Source organism: Octopus bimaculoides, chromosome 4, assembly GCF_001194135.2.
Source record: "Octopus bimaculoides isolate UCB-OBI-ISO-001 chromosome 4, ASM119413v2, whole genome shotgun sequence".
Taxonomy (NCBI): Eukaryota; Metazoa; Mollusca; class Cephalopoda; order Octopoda; family Octopodidae; genus Octopus; species Octopus bimaculoides.
Window position 1 is genome coordinate 88,210,850 of NC_068984.1, and position 26,225 is coordinate 88,237,074.

The window sequence follows — 26,225 nt, forward strand, 5'->3', positions numbered from 1 at the left end:
TAAAAACCTTGCCAAAACTGACCTCGCCTGTGCTTGTGCCACATAAAATGCACTAAGTCCACTCTGCTGAGTGGTTGGTGTCAGGAAGGGCATCCAGCTGTAAAATTCCTGTCAAAACAGTTACAGAAGTCTGGTGCAGGCTTCAACCTGGCCGGCTCTTGTCAAAACCTTCCCACCCATGCCAGCATGGAAAGCGGATGTTAAACAATGATGATGATGATGTTTTACTGGTTTCATTAATTCAACCATGGTCATGATGGAATACACAACCTTTAAGAGAATTATTAGTTATATCACCCTCAATATTTCATGGCAAGCTGGCAGAATCATTAGCATGCCAGGCAAAATACTTAGTGACATTTTGTCTGTCTTTATGTTTTAGGTTCAAATACCACCAGTTTGACTTTGTCATATTAAATTGTCATATCAAATAGTCTCTTTAAAACTATAAAAGTACTGATCATCATACACATTAAGAAAGATTATCTTTAAAATGCACTTTATAAATAAATAAGCTGTTATTTATTTTTAAAAGAGTAACAGAATTAGTGAAAGAAAAATGTAAGAAATATTAGAAAGAATGACAAAAAAAATGGATATACCGTATATTGTTTTGGATCTTCAGCTGATATTAGACTGTTTGAGAAGTCTGCTCCTTTTAACTTTGAGTGCTGAGTGTAATAGGATGTACTAATATCTATAATATTATTTACCTACAATGAAAAATTTAAAAAAGGGAAACAAAACTTCATAAATTATCCAAAGTAAAATAAAGAATTCCTAGAAATTACATAATTAAACTGTTTGGATGAATGAAGCTTTATTGTTGTCTACATTCAAAAGTTCACTCCTTTACACAAATTATCTACATTAACCCTTTCGTTACTGTATTTATTTTGAGATGCCCTGTGTTTCTTTCAATTACGTCAAATCTAACAAATAATTTAGTAAAATAACTTAGTTATCATTCAGCTAGTGTTAGGAATATAAATTGTGACTAAGGTTTGGTGGAAGATTTTAATCAAAAACTTATGAAAACAAGACATTTGTACTCAGAGCCAGAGCCAATTTCAGCCAGGTTGGAAACAAAAGGGTTAAGAGCCAAGGAAGAAGCCTCTGTATGACTGCTTGAAATGCTATACTTAGTAGGTAAATCTCTCAAATGACACCTTCCTGTCTTAAAGAGAGCAAACATTAGAACATATAGTCCCGAATATAGAAAAAGACAAAGACGTTTTTGATCAAATGCCATTGTCAAAATGTGTCCCAACTAAGTTAAAAAGACAGCTAGCGTTAGTGTTCATTTGGTCAATAGGTATTTATGGTTGTGAAGCATGAACTCTGAGCAAGTTTCAAGAGAGCATAATCAATGCATTTGAAATGTGGGTGTAGAGGAGAATGTTGCAAGTCTCTCACAAGGACCATCGGACAAATGAATGGATGTTACAACAAGTAAGTAAAAGATAACTCTGGAACAGTCTGAAAAAACCAAAAGTTCATCTATTATAGCCATATTTTTGGCCATAATAGATGAGCCATAATATTGAGGTCTACTTGATCAAGATTGACTTTGGCCTTAAAAATACCTTATCTTCATCAACTAATCTTCTTATTAAAAGTTTTCTAGAAATCTAGGATCTATTAGTAGTGGTCTTTCAATTGCCTTACTATAATTGTTCTGTTAACTATAAATAAGAAGGAAAGCAGGTTAAAACTATAAACTGATTTGTCATCATGTACTGTACATGAGTAGCACATTTATGACACTACAATGAAAGTTTTCTTAATTAAGTTCTCCAGCGGCCTTGCCATTCTTGTCCAACCATCTCTTGCTATTGTCCAGCCACAGCATTCTTTGTCTGCCTCTTGATCTACTATCCTCTACTCTTCCTTCCATGATAATGTTTTCCAAACCTCTGCTTCTTTGAATATGGTCATAACACAAAGTGGCAGCTAAATGTTCCTGGACTAGTTCTACAGTGCACTAACAGCGAGAGCGAGCAAGTGACCATCATGAGGTAGTGTGCTGAGTGACACCGCTGTGTTTACTTTGCAAGTTGAGAAATTTGTGTTTTTGTAATCACATGTATATTGTAGTCTATGATTTTTGTCAAGGACAGGAAATTGGAACAAAGAACCAAAGTGAAATTTTTGCATTAAACTTGGGAAGTCTGCTACAGAAACATTGAGTATGTTTCAGTAAGCTTATGGTAATGAGGCAATGGGTCATACACAAAGTTTCAAGTGGCACGGGTGCATGACAGAGTTGCAGCTCAGTCAAGAGCATGCTCATTGTTTTCTTTTTTGACATCCGTGGTATTGTACATCAAGAATTCATTCCCCGGGGCCAGATTGTCAATCAAGAGTTCTACTGCAACGTTTTGAAGTGTTTGAGGGAGGACATTTGGTGAAAGCAACTGGATCTGTGCAGCATGTAGAATTGGATTCTTCACAACCATGCTCTGTTACTGAGCTCTCCTCACTCATGAGTTTCTCACCCCCACCCTATCGCCAGATTTAGCACCTACAGACTTAAATCTGTTCCCCAAGATGAAAATGCAGCTCAAAGGCTGCCATTTTTACACCATTGTTGATATCAAGAGTGAATCGCAAGAGGTCTTCGACTTGCTTATGTAAAATGACTTCCAGATCAGATTCCAAAAGTGGCAGGAACACTGGGACTAGTGTGTTGCTGCACAAAGTGACTATTTCCAAGGAGATGATGTTACAACTTAAGTAAATTAGTTATTTTTTATTAAACATAACTTGTCCAGGAACTTTTCGATACCACCTCGTAGATGAGCTTTCGTTTTTTTCACAATGTTCAGGAGTTGTCTTTCAACCATTTGATGTAACACCCATTCATTTGTTCTTGTAAGAGACTTGTAACATTCATTTGCATTGCTTATGTTCTCTTCGGTTTTGTTTAGAGGCCACATTCACAACCATAAATGCCTATTGGCCACATGAGTGCCTTATTTACATGATTTACATTCAATGGATATTTGTCCTCACCCTGTTTGTTGTTAACACAACGTTTTGGCTGATATACCCTCCAGCCTTCATCAGGTGTCTTGGGGAATTTTGAACCTGGGTTCTCATTCCTAAGGTATTTTCCCCAAGACACCTGAAGAAGGCTAGAGGGTATATCAGCCAAAACGTTGTGTTAAAAACAAAGAAGATGAGGACAAATATCCGTTGAATGTAAATAATGTACATAATTCATCTCTTGAATATAGAACTGTAGAGCACACTAGCCTTGTTTTTAACTTGATTGGGACACTATTGTTGATCCAGATGTTAAGTTTTTTCATAGATACCCTTGCTATGTGTCCTAATTTCTTCCTTACAAATGGCTTCATCAGAGATTTGGGCTCCAAGGTACAATTCAACTTGTTTGAGCCTCTCACTGTTCAAATAATAAAATAAGTCAACAAAGTAACCTCTACATGTCCATTTGACCTACTAGAAATAACATCAAAATCTCCCACAAATCACACCCTTCCATCAAAGGACTCTTTGAACAATCAAGTCCTTGATGTACAAAAAAGATGCAACTAGAATGCCTTTGTCAGTCTCATTCAAAGCTGACAAGGCTAAACAACATGAACAATATAAAATAAGTTAACGTTGTTTTACCATATTTTCAATGAAATACACTGCTTTTGTTTCAATTAATTTTGAAAATAACAACGAATTCAGTAAAATTTAGTAGAATTTATCAAGCAGGGCCATTTCCCTAAGGGATCAGTAATTTGTCTGTCTTCTTACTTACTCAGACTTTGATCTTTGCTAAATTAACTCTAAGGCCCTTTGATTCCAGACTCTGCTTACAGAGTGAAATTCATTTTCTAGTTCTGTTGTAATTCAGCAATAAGAACAAAGTCATCAGTGTAGAGAAGCTTCCAAGAGCAGCTTGTCTTAAATTCCTCTGTTGTGGCCTGGAAGGCTATGATAAACAAGACAGGGCTGAGAACTCCTACCTATACACTAAATTCCTTGAGAGAGAGAGGATAGGGGGGGGGAGAAAGAAAGAGAGAGAGAGAGAGAAAGAGAGAGAAAGAGAGAGAAAGAAAGAGAGAGAGAGAGAAACAGATAGACAGAAAGAGAAAGAGAGAGAAAGAAAGAGAGAGAGAGAGAGAGAGAGAGAGAGAGAGAGAGAGAGAGAGAGAGAGAGAGAGAGAGAGAGAGAGAGAGAAAGAGAACAAAGTATTACAATAATACATCACCTGTAAACAATAAAATCCAGAGAGAAAAAACTTATTGGAAGTAGCAGTTTGTTGTGGTAAACATTGAGATCCAAGCTCAGTTAGGTCAGCAGCTAACCACTGTTCATACACCAAACTTTTAAGTTGGTCAACACTTAATGTAGAACCCTGAAAAGATAACCAAGAAAAAAATATTAATACCACAAACTGATATCCTAAATTAAATTTAAATAGTTTACATTTGTCAAAATTTGAATAAAACAAAGCACAGAATCCTAAGTATTAGACATACAAAATATAAAGGGCTTTGAGCTAACTACAAAGGCCAAAAAATAACTGTTAAAAAGGCTTTTGGTAATGCATATACTCAAGTAACCAAGGATATATGAATTTTCCTGGAAGATGATTCCAAATAGATTGTGTTCAAGAAGAATGATTTGTATGTACTTAAATCAACAGAACATAACAGGATTCAGATGGATTCTGTTGCAAACACAGATTTTACAGCTGGATATATTCCTCCTACTGCTAACCACATCACACAAGAAATTTTGATGTCAAACTGAAAAGTACAGTAATGTATTTATCTAATGTAACATCATTCCTATCATTGTAGTCCACTGCAGATCATGATTCTGATAACTTCTGAAAATATCACTCCTTCAGGAACACAACTAGTATAACTGCTGCAAGAGAAAGCATGCTTTCTTTTGTTTCTCTGCAATATGTACATCAGTCCATCATCAGTTAGAGCATTTTATTTTGATATTTGGAGTAACCAAATATCTTCTCTATAGCAAAACAGCTATTTCTATAACTCTATTATATTTGAAGCTCTCAGCTGGCACAAAGTCACCTCCTTCAATACTATTCCCCCTCCAAGTCAGGGGTCTTTGTCTTGCAAGTTACTTGGTGATTCTTCAGGTGTTGTTGCCACATAAAATGTACACAATGCACTCTGTAAAATAGTTGGCATTAAGAAAGGCATCCAGCCATAGAAACCATGCCAAAACTGACAATGGAGACTGATGCAGCTCTTTAACTTCCCAGCTCCCGTTAAACTGTCCAACCCATGCCAGCATAAAAAATAAACATTATATGATGATGATGGCCACTAGAAAGCTGAGTGTATAACCATCCATAACCTATGAAAGAATGATTCTGTTTAATTCTAAATACTACCCTAATTCATTATCCTCACCATTTTACATTTACTTTCAATAATGAAGTAGTTATCATCATCATCATCATCGTTTAATGTCCAGCTTCCATGCTGGCATAGGTTGGACAGTTTGACAGGAGCCGAGTAGGAAGAAGACTACACCAGACTGCTATGTCTGTTTTGGCATGGATTTTACAGCTGGATGCCCTTCGTAACATCAACCACCCTACAGAGTAGACTGAGTGCTTGTTGTGTGGCACCTGCACAGGCAAGGTCAGTTTTGGTATGGTTTTTACAGGTGGATGCCCTTCCAAATGCCAACCACTTCACAGTGTGGAGTGGGTGCTTTTTATGTGGCACCAGCACCAGCAGGGTCACCAAGTAACTTGCAAGACAAAAAATTTTGAGAGGAGAGGGGGCATTGGAGGAGGTGATCTTGTGTCAGATGAAAGGTTAGAGTGTGACAGAGACACAGAAGCAGATACAGGTATCTTGCTATAGAGGAAGTACATGGTTACACAGCCAGAGAAAGAGAGGGAGAGGGAGAGGAAGAGAAAGTGGAAGAGAGAGGGAGAGGAAGAGAGAGGGAAGAGGAAGAGAGGGGGAGGAAGAGAGGAAGAGGAGAGAGAAAGAGGGAGAGAGGGGGGAGGAAGAGAAAGAGGGAGAGGGGAGAGAACAAGACAGAGAGAGGGAAGGAGAAAGAGAGAGAGAGAGAGAGGTGACAAGGGATCATATATTGCTCATTGCATTATATTTTAGCATTTCAACAATTGGATGCCTTTCCTCATACCAACCATTCTACACAGTATACTGGGTACTATTTTTTTGTAGCACCAACACTTGAGAGATTGTCATGCCTTCAACGAGACAAGACCAGTAGGTCCTCTCAACGTTATGCCATCTCTGCTCATTCACCAACCACTTTACTCAGAATATTTTATCAGGGCACCAGCACTAGTGAGGTTGATTTGCACTCTGCAACACAAAAGCAGTCCTCACTGCTTGATACTGTCTCTCTGTTTGTTCAGGTAATTTTACCAACAGAGTAGGTAGAAGGGAGGACAGTTGCAGAATATGAAGAAGAGTGATAGAAGAGACTAAAAACAGGCAGAGAAACAGAATAATGGAGGAGACAGCATAGAAGAGGAAGGAGATACTGAAAAAGACAGTGCTAAAAGAGTAAGGAAGAGAAGCAGTAATGGTAGGATATATAGAGACAGTAATGGCATAGACAATAATGTCAGCTACATGTTTGTTTGAGTGGGAGAGAGACGGGGGAGAGGGATGGATAGCCAGTAATAAGTGACCTGTGAGAGTGGGAAGGACAGTTAGCATTACAGAAGGGTAATGCCAGATGATAAAGGTGAGCATGGATGATGGAGATGGCAAAAGCATGAGAGTGATAAACATCCATAAAGTGACCCGAAGAAGAAGAAAAGAGAATGAAGGCAGCTACACTTTTGGTGGTAAAAGAGAGAGAGAGAGAGAGAGAGAGAGAGAGAGAGATTGATGGGTAACAGTAGAGATGGTCGGTGATAGACGTCAACAAGAATTGATCTCCAGGAGAGAGGGTGGTGGCTAACAGTAGACTAATGTTAGTTGCTGAGAGAAAGCATGAGTGATGAATATCAGGATAATGCTAAAAGGATAACAGATGTCAATAAAAAGAAAGGCAACAGTGGTTGGCAGTACAGCTATCGGACAACTCTCGGATTCGTCGCAAAAGCTGGGTGGGGTTTGGGTCCCTGAGATGCTCATCTTGTAAGAGTACGAAATTTACTCTCAGGCGAGAGAGAGTTACACTGGAGAACCTCAGCTTTGAAGGTTTCGTAAGTCATATCCGATGGCGTTCCTGTTATCATGTCTCACACTGAAAGTGCGAGGGGAGGAGGAATGCCAGTAAGAACGAGGTGGAGTTTGCTCTGGGCCAACTGAATGTTAGAAGAAATGAAGAATGATTCCAGTCATGAAAACCACATCTTGGCATCTCCATGATAGTGAGACAAAGGAAAATGACTCACCTTGGATAATAGGAAGGGAACAACACGAAGAACAAGCTGGTTGAAGAAACACCATTAGAAATGGCAGTCAAAACACCCTAGTTGAAAGAAGACACAACAAACAACGAACTAGGAAAATTCTTTTTCAATAGCAGAGGATGAAAACAGAAGAAATAATTTTTTTTTCCTTTTTTTATAAGCAAGAAGAAAATTCTCTGGGGTGCCATATTTTCAAATGATGGAAGTTGTAAATTCAGTTACAACCTGAGGAAAAATGATTTGCAGTTTCCCACTTGGAAATAACGCCAAAATTTTCCTGGTGAAGAAGACAATATGGCGACAAGAGACATCAGTGGTGTTCCTATATGACAAGAGGCAATTTGGTTGCATAGCCAGAGTCGCGAAGGAGAAAAGGGAATACATATTCACTGGTCTGTATTTGCCTGGTGTTCACCATTTTAGAAGTCTGTGTTCACATTGGGTCACCATTTTAGATGTTGTAGGTCGTCGTTGAGTCACCTAATATGACTCTCAGAAGGCTGTAATCTCGCTGGTAGTAAAGCCAGATGGAAAGCATATACAAGCAAGGTTGTAACTTTAAACACGTTTATTGTGGCCACACGTATATGGAATGATAAATAAAATGGTTGGTGTGTAAAGGCCATGGTCTTCTGTGCTATGCTCCTATCTGCAAGCTGGCCTGAGGCATAAGATAGAGCCAGTCAAGTTGCATTCTCATAGCTTGCATGTCAGTGCAGAAAAAAAGGATGAGATGAGGTCACATGTCTGAACCTCAATGTTGTGTAACACTCTATATCTGTATAGCCAGCTTGTTTACCTGCTGTCAAGGGGTGTAATGCGCCTACACCATGTTAGCAGCAACAAAGTTCTCTCCCTAGGTTCTGTTGGGGAGTCTTTTTATCTGATCACACTCTGACTCACCATAAATGAAACTGAACACAGATAAAAAAAAAAAAGCTGTCTTAATTATATTCACCAAAAGCAAAAACATCAATACCTAGTGTTTATGAGGTATTTTTTAAAATTCATCTTTTGTCTCTTCCACATTTTGAACAACTCCACTGTTCAAATACCTGTCATCCTGCATTGAGGAAATCTATATCAACTCATTGTTGATATCATCTTCCATGATGACATCATGGCATCTTTGAACTTGTTATGTGCTATGTACCACCTGTCCAAGACCATCCACTGCCCTCATCTCAACTTTCCTCATCATCCCTATCATGCCTCACCCCTCTCCAACTTCTGCATTTATCTTTCTTTTACCTGTTTTAGGCATTAGACTGCAGCCATGCTGGAGCATTGCCTTGAAGAAATTTTAGTCAAATGAATCAATGACAGTACTTATTATTTTTTCCTTTCAGGTTTGTTTAGTCTATCGGTCTCTTTTGCCAAACCCCTAAGTTACAGGGACATAAACATGCCAACACCATGTTAAGTGGTAGTGGGACACAGACACACACACAAACACACACACAGCACATATATATACATATATGACCAGACATATATATATATATATATATATATATGTCTGGTCATAGAGTGACCAGTGGTTTTGCATCCATAAAATGCTTAGCTTTATAGATGACTCATCAGACTCTAATATCAGTGGCCATTGGAGCCTGATGAGGGTTAAACTCCAGTTTCTGATCTAGGTGTAAAACAACATGTAGTAAATGAATATGAAAAAATGCACGCTGGTGAACAGAGAAGGGGGCAGAGAGGACATGGAAAATTACACTAATTTTTTTTTTACATTTTTGTAACTGGGTGTTAACATTGAGTTTTCAGATCCTGTGAGTTTGATCATGTGAATTTTCCAAGATTTTTTCTTCTCTCCCCTCCCCGTTCGCCAAAATGCATTTTTTTTCATATTTGTTTACAAAATGTTGTTTTACACCTACTACACTATTTTTTCCCCCATTCTTTTGCCCAGGTCAAAAGCTGGTATTTAAACTTAAGGAGTTGTCTATAAAGCTAAGTGCATTATGGATGTGAAACCATTGGTCACTCTATGACCGGACATATATTTAACTTCATGTAAGTACATTACTGCTCTAACTTTTAGAGTATGCTTCGTTTTTGGATATATGATCCACTGACGATATATATGATGGGCTTCTATCAGTTCCGTCTACCAAATCTACTCACAAGGCTTTGGTTGGCCCAAGGCTATAGTAGAAGACACTTGCCCAAGGTGCCATGCAGTGGGACCGAACCAGGAACCATGTGATTGGGAAGCAAGCTTCTAACCACACAGCCACACCTGTACCTATTTATTTATGATTCTCAATTAATCATCTTAAGAACTTCAGCCCTCTACAATTATTATTTCCCTGTACACATTTTCCTTGCAAACATCAAGCAACAGACAAGCAAATTGGACATTGATTTCATCAGTGAAGGAGGATATTCAAAGTTTATGGATACCAACCACTGCTTATTCTGATTAAATAATTTAAAAACAAAAAAGACTAACATTTAGATAATGAATATAACATACCTGATGTTCTTCCTTAAGCCAATCAATACAAGCATCTAACCATTCCATTGGTACTTGGATATGTTTGCTTTTTAAGAATATGTGTACTTCCTCCATAATAGCTACCAAAGAATTTGTGGTGTCCTTTTATTTTCATATGAAAAGAAAGTATTAGTTTTCTATAAGATACTATCAACTTCAAATATTTAAGTAACATTAACAAAACATACAAACTTTCATCATCATTTAAAAAAAAAAATTTTTTAATAATAACTGTTATGAGACAATGAAGAAACTGCTATGAAAGTGCTTCATCTTGCAGAATCAGCAACCAAATTTCTTCAGATATGTTCTACAGTTTTAAAAAGAGAACACATATGGGCAATGTAGTCTCTGATATACAAAAGACAGAAAATATTTGATAAGAAAAGTAAATCAGAACTAATCTGGGACAAAACAACATTATTCTTAATAAAAATCACTTCTTCCTGTAGATTGTATCAATAATTCTATTACAATGACAATGGAACCACTTCAAGGATTCAATTTCAATTTCCTAGAAACTTCTGGAAGGAGTGAGATAGCAGTAACCGACCACTGATTGAGGGAAAGTATAGAAGTAGAGATTAAGAATCAGTGGGAGAAGTTCAGAAGTTTTTTTATCTCTATAGGAATTAAAAAGGTTTTGTATTGCCCTGATATATATATATGAGCCAAGAAGTAAAAGTCTATGTTATCATTCGGCCAGCTAGAAATGGCAACCAAATTTTCCTAAACTAACACACCACCATTTGAAATAGAGAGAATAGATGCATTCCCACACACTTCTAAAAAGGCATAATGGTCACAGCTGGAATGGTATTGATCATAGGTTTGCTTGATTAGGAGTGACCTGGGGGTTAAACAACAAAGGCAATTTCTCTCTCCATGGAAAAGACAGACTGAATGGAGTATGTGTACGATGCTACATGGTGATGAAACTTGGACACTGAAAGCAGAACAACAAAGACTGGAGAGAAATAAGTTAGATATGAGAGGCTGAGCACAAGTAACCTTAACACATTAAGCACAACGGGTCACAATCGTGGCCGTCAGGCACAGATCAACAGGCCACGATCATGGCCCAGATAGATGCATTTAATTTATGGGTGTTTGTTAAAATGCCTGTCAAAAGATAGTTCAACTAATGACTTTTCAGATGATGTAAAACTTGCCACCATCATATACTAAGAAGATATTTTACCTATTTTTTGTTTTTTACGTGTGCATGGTAGTCTCATTTTCATAAAATGTGCTCAGCAGTTCATTCTATGTCAGTGCAAATCCCAGTGCTTTGTGGGTTAAAAGAACGGCTATATATGTATGTTAGGCCTCGGGGAGTGAATGCTCAAATTTTGTGAAGTTAAACTTAATGTGTTGTGACATAAACTAACATTAGAGCTGAGAACTGAGAGAAACTTCCCCACAAAAAATGCCAGGTGACAACACCTGTCTTGACTGTTTCTTGCTGGTGAAAATAACTTCCAAAAGTGAAGCCCGTAACCTGCAAAACCTAGCAAAATGAATTTTTCTTAAGCCTTACAAGCAGTTTTATTGATTAGGTACACCCGCACCTTCAATGGGATGCCGGGATGGCGATAGCTGAGTTACTATGAAGGCCATGATCACTAGCAATCAACAGCAGTGGAGAAGGATATTAAAGTATCAACTAATATGTACAGCAGAGACAACAGTACTGGTTTCACATAAGCAAAGTGAATGACAATATTTACAGGGTTGCAAAAGTCATGTAATAATAGTGGAAGTCATCAATGTCACAGAAAAACTAAAGAATAAAGTCAGAACACAGGATTGACAGAGAAGACAGAAAAAAATTACAGGGATGATAAGCTTGCCAACCAAGTTTAAGAGGCTGTAAAAGAATCTGAAAATATTTAGTTGAATAAATCTCAAAATTTATGCCCGGCTAGGCACAAGAGATGCAGAAACACTCTAAATCAATGAAAATATTGATTTCAAATTTTGATACATGGCCAGCAAGTTCAGGGGAGGGGGTAAGTCGTTTACATCGACTCCAGTGCCCTTTTTTATCGACCCTGAATGGATGAAAGGCAAAGTCGATCGCGGCGGAATTTGAACTTGAAACGTGAAGACGGACGAAATGTCACTAAGCATTTCGCACGGCGTGATAACGATTCTACCAGTTCGCTGCCTTAAACCATTGAAAATATTAGCACATATGTGCAAGACACAGCTGTATTACATATTTAATGCACAAGGACAATAACTACTAGACTTGTGCAAGAAATATGCGCATAAGAAGGAAAATACTGAGAGTTGACATTCGGGAGGGATTGGGTAAAGCGGATAGTGTAGGAGGAATACAAAACGGATGACAAGTGAAATAGAAATGGATGTCAGAAGGGCTTCGTTAAAAGTGATATGTAGCTTGTTAGCTCCAAGGAACAGAGGTTGTTGTAGTAGTTATAAATGAGAATAAAGAGTGAGGAAACATCACACCTGTGGGCGAGAGTTTGAAATAGTTTGGTAAACAATAGCTTGAGTAGTGAGTCTAACCAGTTGAATGGATTACCTTTAGATGCAATCTATGATGTTTCTATGTGCCGCAGGTGTTTAAACAATAACTGCTAACAGTAAATTTTAAACATGTCTCTCGGTAGATAAATGTAGACACCGCTTTTGTTGAAGGTTACTGAATTTACATTAGAAAAGAAATAGTGTAGTTTTCGGAAGATTTCTAATGTTGATTCATAATGAAAATAATCAATAAATGTTTAAACTTAATAATTGTAGTATTACAATAACTCACAAGAACAGGAGTAATTATCATACATGCTGCTTATAAAAACAAAACAACCAATTTAATATGAAAAAGGAAATATTTGCTGATATAATGCGGGAAATTACGGAAAACACGCATCAACGTCGTAAGCAAATTATGACATTATTATGCACGTGGTTAGTTAGTATTTTCGTAATTTTCGTAAACAAAATTAATAATAGTTAACAATTTTAAAATTAATTAAAATTATAAGTAAATACGTTTCAAGTTTAAATTATGTACTTTAGGAATGACTTTAATTATCTGAATACTAAACTAAATGTCTTAATTTGGTGAGGTCGTGAAATCGTCATCTGCCAAGAGGTTCTCGTCGATCAGGTTTGCAGCAGTCGATCTTTTCAAAAATTGTATCGAAAGGTAAGAACACATATTAAAAAACATACCTTTTGTGTTTTCATGATTTCATTTACATTTTACAACATTTGTAAGCACTTGATCTTGTTCGCCTAGTAATTTCTGTTTTTAAATCGAAATCAGTGAAAATAATGATGTTTTAGTCTAAATTATTTTATAAAACATTTCTGTATGAAAAAACAAAAGATAAATTAGAAATTACTTTAAGCATCATAAAAATTTTTTTGATAACATAGAATTTTAAAATCAAAATAGGGAAAGGTAAATTTATGTTTAAATCAATTCAAAGGATTGCAGAAAACAAAGAAGAAAAAAAACTAAACAAAAGAAAGTCGGTTCCATTTGTCCATTTTATTTGGTCACAAGTGTTTCATTGTTTTCATTCTATACTTCGTCTTCAGCACTGAACGAGCTATTGCGTATCAATTGTTAAGGCGATGAGGGTAAAGTTTGAATGAGATTTGCTGTTATTTCTAGCAGATTGGACGTCTGCAGAAACGTTTCTGTCGTTGACCTGACTGTTCAGTTAAGCATGTTTCACCCAAGTTTGCAAAAGCTAACCTTCTACATTTAACAGTCCTGATATCTATTATTATAACACTGAACATAACCTGCATAAATGTGTATATTGCTCTTTATAGTTGTCTTTTTAAACAACACACAATCGCTGTTTAGCCCTAGGTCGGATCGATTCGTGTAAACATGATCAAGATAGTTCCAGCCATTGCCGTCTTGTATTTTTCACGCATCGTGTATCATTATGTTTTATCCAATATAGTATTTGTTGTAATTTTCTTTAAACTGGCAGGGTCTTAAAATCTAAAGGAAATTTGGCTGTTATTTCTCACATGTCGGGTGATTACACAAAAGGCGTTCATGGCGGTTGCTCAACTTGTATTCAATAATGCTGTAGTTTGCCGAAACTCTTTACATATTTTGAAGATAGTATATTTGGCGATTGTTTTCAGAGAACATATTTTGTGAAATATGTGAAGTCGTAAAGAACAGTCTGTCCATTGTTTTAACATTTATTTGATTCAAATCATCTGAAAGAGATTATCAGTATCTTGCAGATACTTTCTTCAATCCTTCTAAGGCACATACATCAACAGTGTTTGGGTGCCGGACGGGGTCCTACAAAGTTTCGTCATAGTTCTGGACTACGTCCAGGGTGGTTAGCAGTTGCAGATCATGAAATAAGTTTTGCCGACTTTGCTACCGGATGAAATCACAGATACTCAACTCCTTCTGTTAAAAATAAAAACCGAGAGCGACAAAGTGGGGACAGGAAAAATGAATACATAGCCAACATCATAGGTGGCCACAAACCGTCGAAGACTGTTGAAGGTGCTCGGAGAAGAACGTTGGGGCCTTGGTAGGCTTTCCTGAAAAGAGCTCAATAATAACAGAAAAGCTGTATTTCTAAATTGTCCGTCTAACTCAAGAGGAGAATCTTCATAATAGTAATCGAAACAATCCTCCTTTGCGAGTGCGAAACCTAGACTCTCACTGTACTCTTGCAATTACCCTGTTAGCTGTTACACTTGGATACTTCAAATGGCCTTCAGTGTCAATTGAATGTAGAAAATGACTAACGGGGATCTCTAAGGCAATTTCCTTCATTTGACCAAAACAGCAAGAAAACGGATGTAGCTTTCAGGGCAATGTTTAAAACACCAAAGTTGCCCACCAGCCAATTCATTATCTGAAACCGAGCCATGGGAAGATAAACCATAGGCATCCCCTGGAAAATAATGCCAAGACAGCGACAGAGGATAGTGGTGCTTGCGCTCATAGAATGGGAAATGTAATGTGTCCCACATCTTACCCGCTGTAAATACAAGTTGTAGCCGACAGATGATAATTATGACGAACAATTTATTAAACAACAAAATATCTTTCTTTAGGTTGTGAATGTTTTGATATAAAAGAGATTACAGTAAATGCAGGGTATTATTTCATCATTTTGTTAGTGGGATATCAGAAGCTACTGATTTAAATGTGTTGTTCTGAGTCTGTACTCACAACAGAATCAATATATGCAATGTGATTCTGTACTGCGATGGAGTTTTTAAAATGCGGATATGTCCAGACAATATGAGCAAGGAGGAGCCACAACAATACTCTCTCTCTCTCTCTCACTCACAACTATATGTAAACCATGTCTATTTAATATTTTAACTCAGGCAAATAAAATTTTATTTTCAAATAGAAAGAATAAACTTAAAAATTATATCTTTATATTATTGACCATCGGGGTCTGCAGAGTGTTTTTGCATTATATATGTGATATATATGTATTATATATGTAATAATTAATTTACATATAAGCATGTACATATTTTAGAACATTGTCATTTTATAAGATTTTGTAGTCTTCAGAGAATCCAGGATATTTAATAAATCAAACATTGATGAATTGTTTAATGTTGCTCTGATAGAAGAGATCTGTGATCAAAAACCCTCTAAATACTTTCATTTATCTATGAATACATTATCTAATGTTGTTGTTACTGCGGGTTACGAGGAACTTGACTGCTTTTTCTAGCATGTGGAGCGCACACAAATAGACTACCTGGTCAGCTGCTTTTATGTATTTTACTTTTAAGGCTGAAATTTGTTGTACAGTATATATGGATGCTCAGATTTATAAGAGCCAAACGTTAACAAATTTTAAACAATAAGAGTATAAAAACAAATATGCAGGCTAGAATGTTAGCCTCGGGTTCATGCTTAATATATTTGGCCTTAAGGCCATTCAAACGCAGTCTAAGAAAATGTTATACATGGCGAATATTAAATCAATAAATGTTAAATTTATTTACTCCCAGTGGATGAACAGAAAAGAAAATGATAATTATAGCTAAGAAAAATGCGATTTTTCATTTAAATACCGTAAATAATAAAAGAAGTAATTAAAAGAATTAAATCTTTTATTAATAATTGACTGTACATAACTTGTATAAAAAATATAGCAATGCATTATATATACAATTGTATTGGACGTAAGTAAAATAAATCCCCTTTTGTTTCATTTATCAAATTTAAAAAAAAATTGTTAGTTTAGTTGGTGTTAGCTCCTCATCTTCGATCTCCGTTCATGATTGCCGTTTACCCACGAATTCTCGATAATCTTTGGTCATAGCTCCCTTTGGAACCCATAGTCCCTTATTGACACTAGTAAAAAAAGAAGTTGGGGAAGAAAAAGGATTTTACTATTTGCAATTTTTATTTAATTATAACTGAATTATATGAGAACAAAGTGTTTCTGATAGCTTACAAATAAAATTGGGTAATTTTTCAGATTAACACCCGCACGATTACCTAACCCTAATCCTAGCCCTAACCCTAAAATTCTAACCCTGACCCTAAAACCCTAACCCCCTAGTGAAAATCTTGCGGGTGTTAATCTGAAAAATTACCTAAAATTGTGTATTAGCAAATTTCTATAAGCATTAACTTTAATAATGTATGTATACTTTATTCATACGAAAAATTATTAAAAACATACAATATATAGTAATTTTAAAAAATTAAAAAAGCCTTGTGGTATGCATACAAAGCTGGAATGTTTTCGATATTTGACTACAGCTTTGTGGACAAAGATCAAAGTGGTTGCCAACTTTTTTTTATCGTAACTAAGTCCCCTAGAATGACTTCAACATACGGTTGTTGTAATGTACAATATTTAAACTGTTGAAATTAGTCCAGACAATTTAATGTGGGGATTATGAGATGCTTAGTCCTCAAATGTCCCATTTTCACACACACACAGTTATGATTACATTATCCAGTTGTCCTTTCTTTAAGACATTCAGCTATGATTTAAGAAATATCTGGCTGTTATTTCTTGAAAATCGAACGACCACGCAGAGATTCACCTACTATGCGTGTAATACAATGAAAGACTGAATGAATCATCTGGCCAGTGACTTCACTCGAGATCGTCTGTTAAAACAAATAATTACATTACGAGATTGTGGTATATAGACTTGTTTTATTTTCTGCTAGCATTATTTACTACAAAGTATCTGAAATACTGCCATACATCAGCGATTTAGGCGTTGATACTAATTAATCATCCAAGCATTTTCTAGTGGATAATTATTTTGTGGTGGTGGGAGTACATAAAATGTTCGATTTACGAATAACATAATATAGTACCTTTATTTGTTACTGTTTACAATTTTTGTCGTCTCCTCACCCCGCCCCATCTATCCATTAACACTAACACAGAGAACTGTCGTGCATAGAAGAGACTGCTTTAGCCCTTCACATGTTCCGACGGCATTGATAAAATTCCTCTGTTTACCGGAATAAAAATTTCACACTATAACCATTTGAAGATACATCTTGATAATCTGAAACTTATCTCATATTATCCCCTTGCCCTCATGCACACACACTGGATTAGCCTGAATTTCCTCCTCCTCCTACCATCAATAGAATTACTACTACCACTACTACTACTATTACTTACACAGCAAGGATTCATCCATCCATCCATCCATTTTCATAACGCAGTATTCCTGTGAGAGTCAAGCTGACTTGAGTCCTTAGACATTCCCTCCAGAGACTCCTGTCTGAAACATCTATCAGCAAATGTTACAGCTAGATTTCTAGGTTATAGTTATTACCCACACATCTAACTTGTAGTCTACCCTAGGCCTCCTACTAGTTGGCCTTGCTCATAAAACTCTCCTGTAATTCTTTGCTCAGGTATTTGAATCACATGCCCAAAGTACCTGTGTCCTCTTGGTGAAGAAAGTATGACCCAACTTGGAGGAACCCCATAATCACTACATAGAGTAATATTACTCCATCATCTCTTTGGAGGAACCCCATTTCGGCCACTTATATTCTTGATTATCCTCATTTAATCATTACCCAAGGCTTATGACCTTAAGTTAAAGTAGACACTAGATCTGAATATTACAAGTTAGGCTTTTTCATTCTCTTCTTCTGATAGATGAATTTGGTATATTATGGCACCAATTCCACTAATTCTTGCAGCCAATTGATCCTGCCTTTCATCACTCATAAAAATGACTCCAAGATACTTGAACTTCTTCACATGCTTCAGTGAAGCTCCACTAATATGCAAAGTACACTGGTCAGGCTTTCCAATGTCTATCTTCATAAACTGATTTTCATACCAGCCTTACAGCACTTTGCAGCAAAGCTATTTAGTACATGTTGAAGACCACCTTTTGACAAGCTAAATTGTACCATACTGTCCAAAAATATCAGCCAGCTGATCCTACATCTACCAATTTTGAAACCATTCCCACTCCAGTTGTGCATGACAATCCAGTTCAAAAGGATTATAAATAGAAAAGGTGATAATACACACACCTGGCAAAATTCAAACTCCTGTATAAAAGTTTTGACCTAGCAACATTTACATGAACACCAACTCTAAAGTATTCACACTGGGATTTCAAGGCAACAAGAAGTCACTCATCAATTCCTAATTCCTGAAAAACCTTCCACAGTATAACCCATAACATGCATAATATGTTATTTCTAGATCTACAAAACAAGTGCATACTTCTGTAGGTCAACCCAAAAATACTTTCTCTGTTTAAGGCTTTTAACATCTCAAACTGGATTTCATCAATCTCCAGTGACTTTGCCACATTTAAAAGCTTCAATTGACTGTGAGATTTGTTTTCACCCAGACACACTTAATGTATAATTGAAGATGTTACAATGATCAGATTTAAGAGATCAGTAAACTCTTCTCTCTACCCTTGAGGTACTTCTTGGCAGAGAGAACCCTAAACAAGTTCTTGGTGGCAGGGGTGGAGTGGGACTCCTTGTTACAAAGTTGACAGATGGTCTGCCTGAATACTTTATTTGCTGATTGAAAGTCATTTCAGCTTAACCCCAAAATCCTCCCATGTTTTTATTGAATTTGCTGCAACTTTTTCTGCTTCATAGTACCACAAGAACAAAATAGATTTATTTTCAAGCTAAGTACTTTAAGCTTCCTTCTTTGCTCTGATGGAATCTTCAACTTCTTGACTAAACCAGGACATACTTCTGCTACTTGGCATTTCGGCAAGCCATTTTCATCTATATCATTGAACAGTTGAAGAAGTAATTGCTGAATTTAACAGTCTCTTCTCTGACATCTTCAGTTCAGTAAGTTCTACAAATTTAAATGCAATAGTTTCTGCATAGTTGCTTCTAACCTCACCACCAGACAATGCTTTCTACTTTATCTTGTAGGTTCTCTTAGCTGTAGATAGTCTCCAGTTACAGACAACTAAGTGGTGATCAGTTGACAGTTCAGCCTTTCTCTTTACACAAATGTATCAATCCCAAACTCCTACTGAATCAAAACATCCACAGAATCAAAGATATCAATAATTACAAAAAAAAAATCAATTAGTGTCTCTGTTCAAAAGTATTCTAATATCATGTATATTCATGAATATCTCTCAGTGAAGGTGCTTGTAATACAGAGCCCATTTCTAATGAAACTCCTCCTTTTGTATTTAGATCATGTTCACTATTCTTCCCAATCACTCTTTTATATATCAAGTAATCTTTGCCAACACGTTCATTGAAATTTGAGAGCAGAACAAATAACTATGTTTAAAACTGTTCTGACATTATTATGGAAGGACTTGTATTTGAACTCTCTGTTTTGCACATAAACCTGCACCAGCCACAGAGATCCTTCTTGCAGCCTAAACTTCAGACACAAACCTTCCACTTTATAACACAACAACCAGGGAATTCCCCTCCTCTATCCAAATCTACAGAACAAGAGCCATGAAATTTTTATAGAGATCTCAGCTATATCTAATCAGTAACATTTGGTCTCCTCCTCTAGTTCCTGCTACTTACCCGTAAAGTTTGTAATGTTCCAGTTACCTGTCCTAAGTTGCTCCTTCAAACACCCTCTGAGAGATCTGGAACATACAACCTTTCTGCATCAGCCACACACCTTCCAGGACAGGTTGCAGCCCCATCACTGGTCCTCTTGGTATTGGATAGGAATTGCAATATAGTTTTTAAAAAACTCCTCATCTTAAGGCCTGAATGCATCTATTGTTAACCTTTACAAAGAACAATGTGACATGGTTATCTGTATGTATCCTAACCATAATGAAATTTTGATGATCTTATTCGCACCAATTACCAAATTGGTTTTTTTTTTCTTAAATCCTCAAAAACTAAGTTTATTTAGATATGACCTTTACTTACCTCATCATATTTACATCACTGGGTTGTAAGAGACAACAGTGTTACTTAGTAATTTATTTCCCCTATTAGCATACTACTATTTGGTCCAGGGTTGCATATTCATTCTGCTGTTTTAAAAAAGAAATTATTGACTTGACAAAGTATTTTAAGATACATTTTGTTTGAAGAAAAAAAAGGATAGTCATTATTAAAACACTTTTGATCATAAAAGCTGCTCAAATAAATTTGACAATAAAAACAACAATCATATTGATATAGACTTTAAGGTGGCAAGCCAGCAGAATTGTTAGCAGACTGGGCAAGATGCTCAGTGGCATTTTGTCCATGTTTACATTCTGAATCCAGTGGAGGCACAATGGCCCAGTGGTTAGGGCAGCGGACTCGCGGTCATAGGATCGCGGTTTCAATTCCCAGACCGGGCGTTGTGAGTGTTTATTGAGCGAAAACACCTAAAGCACCACGAGGCTCCGGCAGGGGATGGTGGCAAACCCTGCTGTACTCTTTCACCACAACTTTCTCTCACTCTTACTTCCTGTTTCTGTTGTACCTGTAATTCAAAGGGTCAGCCTTGTCACACTGTGTCACGCTGAATATCCCCGAGAACTATGTTAAGGGTACACGTGTCTGTGGAGTGCTCAGCCACTTGCATGTTAATTTCACGAGCAAGCTGTTCCGTTGATCGGATCAACTGGAACCCTCGACATTGTAAGCGATGGAGTGCCAACAAAAAACATTCTGAATCCAAATTCTGCCAAAGTTGACTTTGCCTTTCATCCTTTTGGGGCCGATAAAATAAGTACCAGTTGAGCTCTGGGATCAATCTTATTGACCTATCCCTCCCCTGAAATTGCCAGCCATGTACCAAAACTTGAAAGCAATATTCATATAGACTTTAAAATGATCTCTAAAAAATAAAGAAAAGAGATCAAATAACAAAAAATATAATAAAACATTTAGGTGATGATTGTGTCTAGAAACGCCGGAGCCCTCTTCTTCCACCACATACATGCTTATCCAAACTCATGGACTTCATCCTTTCAGGGTCGATAATTTAAGTACCAGTTGCATACTGGTGTTGATCTAATCAACTGGCCCCCTCCCCAAAAATTTTGAGCCTTGTGCCTAGAGTAGAAAAGAATATATACACATTGCCATATATACACATTGCCATATATACACATATATACACATATATACACATTGCCATATATACTAATTTTAGTGTAAGTATATGATAATTCTTTATTTTGTTGTTCTTTTGCTTGTATTATAACCCAGCAAACAAGCATTTTACATTTGTTACTGCTCAAACTTTGGAACTTGGGTCAATAAGCAAGCCTGTACTTGTTCACTCTGCTAGAAATAGCAACCAAATCTCCTTTAATTCATAATATCCTAATTTAAATTAAGGAAGGACACATTGGATAATGTAGTACTAGGAATACTTTGAACAAACAGTATAGTCATGGCTGGAATGCCTTTGATCACAGGTCTGAAGCCAAACAACATATTATAAAGAACAGATTACGCTGGCTTTTCAGAAGATCCACTTTGAATATTTTTCTTTTTTTTTTTTTTTTTTTTCTGTTCTTCTTTAAGTTAGCTATTTATCTTAGTTAATGAAAGTCTATAGTCATTATGTGACATGGCTTGCAGAAAAATCGCTGAATTGTAAGATTGCCAAAAGAAATTATATATCTTTAAGTACTAGAACACCTACACAAAATGACAATGAAGTGTAATGACTATGTTGTTTTATTACCAACATTACAAGAAAGAAAAACTGTTAAACTTTATAGCAACAATGATTTAACCATGTGAATGGAATATAAAGACTACAAAAAGCAGAATCGTTTATAGAATATGTCTGAAAGTGTGAATGCAAAGAATATTCAAACAAATTTTCCTGTCAATAAGACGTGCCATAATTTCTGGTGTACATACAAGTCAATGAAATATTTAGTGTATATATAGTATATCTTTTACCTTTTATCTTTTACTTATTTCAGTCATTTCACTGTGGCCATGCTGGGGCACTGCCTTGAACTTTCAGTCAAATGAATCGACCTCTACATTTTCGTTTCCAAACCTGGTGCATAAGTATTGGTCTACTTTTGTCAAACTGCTAAGTTAAGGGATGTAAACAAACCAACATCATACAATTCTATATTTAAGAGATGAGGAATTATGTACATTATTTACATTCAACGGATATTTGTCCTCATCTTGTTTGTTGTTAACACATTTCGGCTGATATACCCTCCAGCCTTCTTCATGTTCTCATTCCTAAGGTATTTTTCGATATTATTATTATTATTATTATTATTATTAATGTTCAATAACGGTCTATTAAGCAACAACTACCCAAAAAGTATACTATCCACCCCAATTATGAAGAAAAGAGAGGATGAAGCCAATAAACTGTCCACAGTCTGTCTACCTTATGTGAAAGGCCTCTCTGAAAAGATACAAAAGGTATGTGGCCCATATGACATCAGGACAGTATTCAAGAGTAATACGACACTTTGCAAATATCTCCTTCGAGTAAAACCACCAATAGAAGAGAATATGACGAAAGACTGCGTGTACTCCATCCCATGCAGCTGTGGTAGGTTATACAAAGGTGAAACATACCGCCCCCTCAAAATAAGGGTAGACGAACATCGCAAAGCTGTGACATGAGAAGATATTGATATATCGGGTATAGCTGATCATGTATGGAAAAATGGAGACCACCTCTTCCCCTGTGGGATGAAGTTAAAATAATAGACAGAGAACACCACTGGAAAATACGAAAACTAAAAGAAGCAGCACATATGCTAGGACACAACAACCTCCTAAGCTGACCGAGTGCTGATATGAGCAGCATATGGGAACTGGTGTTAAGGGAGGATAGAAAAACATTAGATTTATAAGTCCTAAAATTCACTCGATAATTGCCTATGGGCATATGGTGTAGTGGTTAAGAGCGCGGGCTACTAACCCCAAGATTCCAAGTTTGATTCCAAACAGTGACCTGAACACTAACAATAATAATAATAACATCAAAAAATACCTTACGAATGAGAACCCAGGTTCGGAATTTCCCCAAGACACCTGAAGAAGGCTGGAGGGTATATCAGCCAAAACATTGTGTTAACAACAAACAAGATGAGGACAAATATCCGTCAAATGTAAATAATGTAAACCAACATCAGTTGTCAAGTGGTGGGGGCGGGGGCAAACAGATACAAATACACACATGACAGGCTTCTTTCAGCTTCAAGGCCTTGGCCAACCTGAGGCTATAGTCGAAGTAACTTGCCCAAGGTGCTATGCAGTGGAACTGAACATAGAATCATGTGGTTAGGAAGCAAGCTTCTTACCACACAGCCATGCCTGTGCCTATATATTCAAGCATCATATTATCTTTCCCGACCCTGCTGCATTTTACATGGAAATTTTGCTCCTCCAAAGTCACCTTGATGTATAAGTTGACCTACCTTTTTTTAACTGTAAATTTTGGTCCAGAATGGGCCATCAAGCAAAATTCTTCCATAAATGATATGGAATTGAATAGGACATTAATTCCCAGTATGTAACACATTCTCATTTACTGTTGCTTTACAAACAGTGATATTGTGTCTGCTTTACATGTACATACACATGCACACACACATACAAAGAGAGAGTGAAAGAGAGAGAGAGAGAGAGAGAAAAACATTCCTTCATTTATCCAGTGAGTCAAAGAATGATAAGATCATTCAAACTTATGAGTAAGAACACTTGAAGAACAGATTGCTTATATGATACAACATAAGTCATTAAAATAATAAAAGCTCAAAATAATTTTAGTATTAAGACTACAATCTTTGAAGTGAATTTCTCAACATCATTATCATCATCATCTCACCGTCATCATCATCATACTCATTTAAAGTCTACTTTTCATGCTTACATGGGTCAGACAGAATTTATTTGAGGTAAATTTTCTACAACCAGATGCCCTTCCTTTTGCCAGCCTTCATGTATTTCCAAGTAAGGTAATATTTTCTCCGTGGCCAGACATGTTCTCACAGAATATTGGAAATAAATGACATTACTTGTCAGACAGTGACACCCATTTACAACTAACATGCAATGTCAAGACCAGGAGACACCACCACACCCATATGCGTTCACATGTATATATATATATATATATATTTCCTATCCAAGACACCTGATGTAAACAACAATGAAATTGAAGATGAAAAATGGGTAATGGGCATAAATGCGATATTTCAGGAGTTTTTGTTCCACCATCAGCACCCAGCCAACCCACTAATCATCCATGAACACATTGCTTAAATAGCCACTAAATATAGTGGTGTAACATAAATATTACTGACCTGTAGGGACACTGTATCTTGTTATGCAACCGTAATATACTATAAAGTATATTAACACTGTGTTCTATAATGTTATATATAGCGGCTTCTATATACGTGTTCAATAAGGTTATATTATAGTGGTTTCTTTACTGGCTGTCCACAAACCAGTTCTTTGCTAAGGGTTATTATTGTCTTGATATTTGTTTCAAATTTTGGTGAGAAAATAAGTCGATTACATCGACCCTACCGTTCAACTGGTACTTATTTTATTGACCCAGAAAGATGAAAGATAAAGTCGTCCTCAGCAGAATTTGAACTCAGATTGCGAAGGTAGATGAAATGGTGCAAAGCATTTTGCTTATTATACTAACAATCTTGCCAGGTTGCTGCCTTATCATTGTCTTAATATTGATGTTTGGTGACTAATTTATTGAATTCATGCATAGCTGTGAAGTAAGAAGTTTGCTTCCCAACTACATGGCCCTGGCTTCAATCCCACTGTGCACAAACTTTTCTACAAAAGTCTGTGGCTGACCAAAGCCTTGTGAGTGGATTTGGTAAATGGAAACTGGAAGAAGCCTCTCATAAACAGATGTGTATATAGATATTATTATATATGCTTTATAAAATTATGGGGTTGAAATTGTGAAATCTTGAAATTATAGTTCTTAAAAATATGTGAACTCATTTGAGATTTTGAACATGCCTATCCGCAAAAATCAGTACACACGCATGCACGCACGCACACACACACACACACACACACAAAAACTAAATGTAAATCTAATGTAAATGTAAAGCAAAGAGTTTGAAAGAAAACCACCTGTTAATGAGTGATTGATATCTATTAAGCATATAATTGTTTAAGGTTTCATCTGTGTCTTCATTCTTCTTTGGGATAAAAATACATAGAACCAAGAATGGGACAGATCAAAAGGTTAAACTGTTCCTCAAAAAAACAGAAGAGTTTTATATAATCATCTTTTATCTTTTACGTAGACTGCAGCCATGCTGTGGCACCACCTAGAAGAATTTTTAATCAAATGGATTTCTCCCAGTGCTTATAATTTTTTTTATGCCTGGTACTTATTCTATCAGTCTCATTTGCTGATCCATTAAGTTATGGGGACATAAACACACCGACACTAGTTGTTACACAGACACAAAAACACAATAAATATTTATTCATATATCTATATAATACATGACAGGCTTCTTTTCAGTTTCTGTCTACTAAATCCACTCACAAGGCTTCAGTTGGCCCAGAGCTACGGTAGAAGACACTAGCCTTAGGTGCCACACAGTGGGATTGAACCTAGAACCATATAGTTGGGAAGCAAACTTCTTACCACACAGCCACACCAGCACCTATGTATATAATGTCTAAATATCTTTCTTAAAAACATTTTTGTTTGAAATGATTAATACATTTTCTTTCTTCCAATCATAGCAATTTAAATGTAACATTTCATTTATTTTTTATTATTTTCTAGGTGTCATCATGATAGGAGAAAGGAAACAAGATTTATATATTGCTTTGAAAGAAGAAAGTAAGGTTC

At 36.4% G+C, this 26,225-nt stretch overlaps 1 protein-coding gene and 1 long non-coding RNA gene across 5 annotated transcripts in view; one reads left to right on the forward strand and one right to left on the reverse strand.

The window, feature by feature from the left end:
- LOC106879797 (recQ-mediated genome instability protein 1) overlaps positions 1-15,203 on the reverse strand; it is a 52,453-nt gene extending 37,250 nt beyond the window's left edge. Inside the window, exons 1-4 of one of the 4 annotated variants that reach the window (XM_014929502.2) lie at positions 13,126-15,203; positions 9,901-10,023; positions 4,230-4,376; positions 603-713 (exon numbers count right to left, since the gene is read on the reverse strand). In XM_014929502.2, the coding sequence (XP_014784988.1) occupies positions 603-713; positions 4,230-4,376; positions 9,901-10,023; positions 13,126-13,140 (396 nt within the window). In that variant the 5' untranslated portion in view covers positions 13,141-15,203. Of the gene's footprint in view, positions 1-602; positions 714-3,320; positions 3,410-4,229; positions 4,377-9,900; positions 10,024-12,472; positions 12,591-12,709; positions 12,763-13,125 lie in introns of those variants that run through there. The other 3 variants (XM_014929501.2, XM_014929503.2, XM_052967222.1) reach the window with 3 other exon arrangements.
- On the forward strand, positions 12,749-26,225 carry LOC106879799 (uncharacterized). Its single transcript, XR_001410668.2, has 3 exons — positions 12,749-12,827; positions 13,020-13,099; positions 26,160-26,225. It is a non-coding gene; the product is annotated as an uncharacterized LOC106879799 (long non-coding RNA).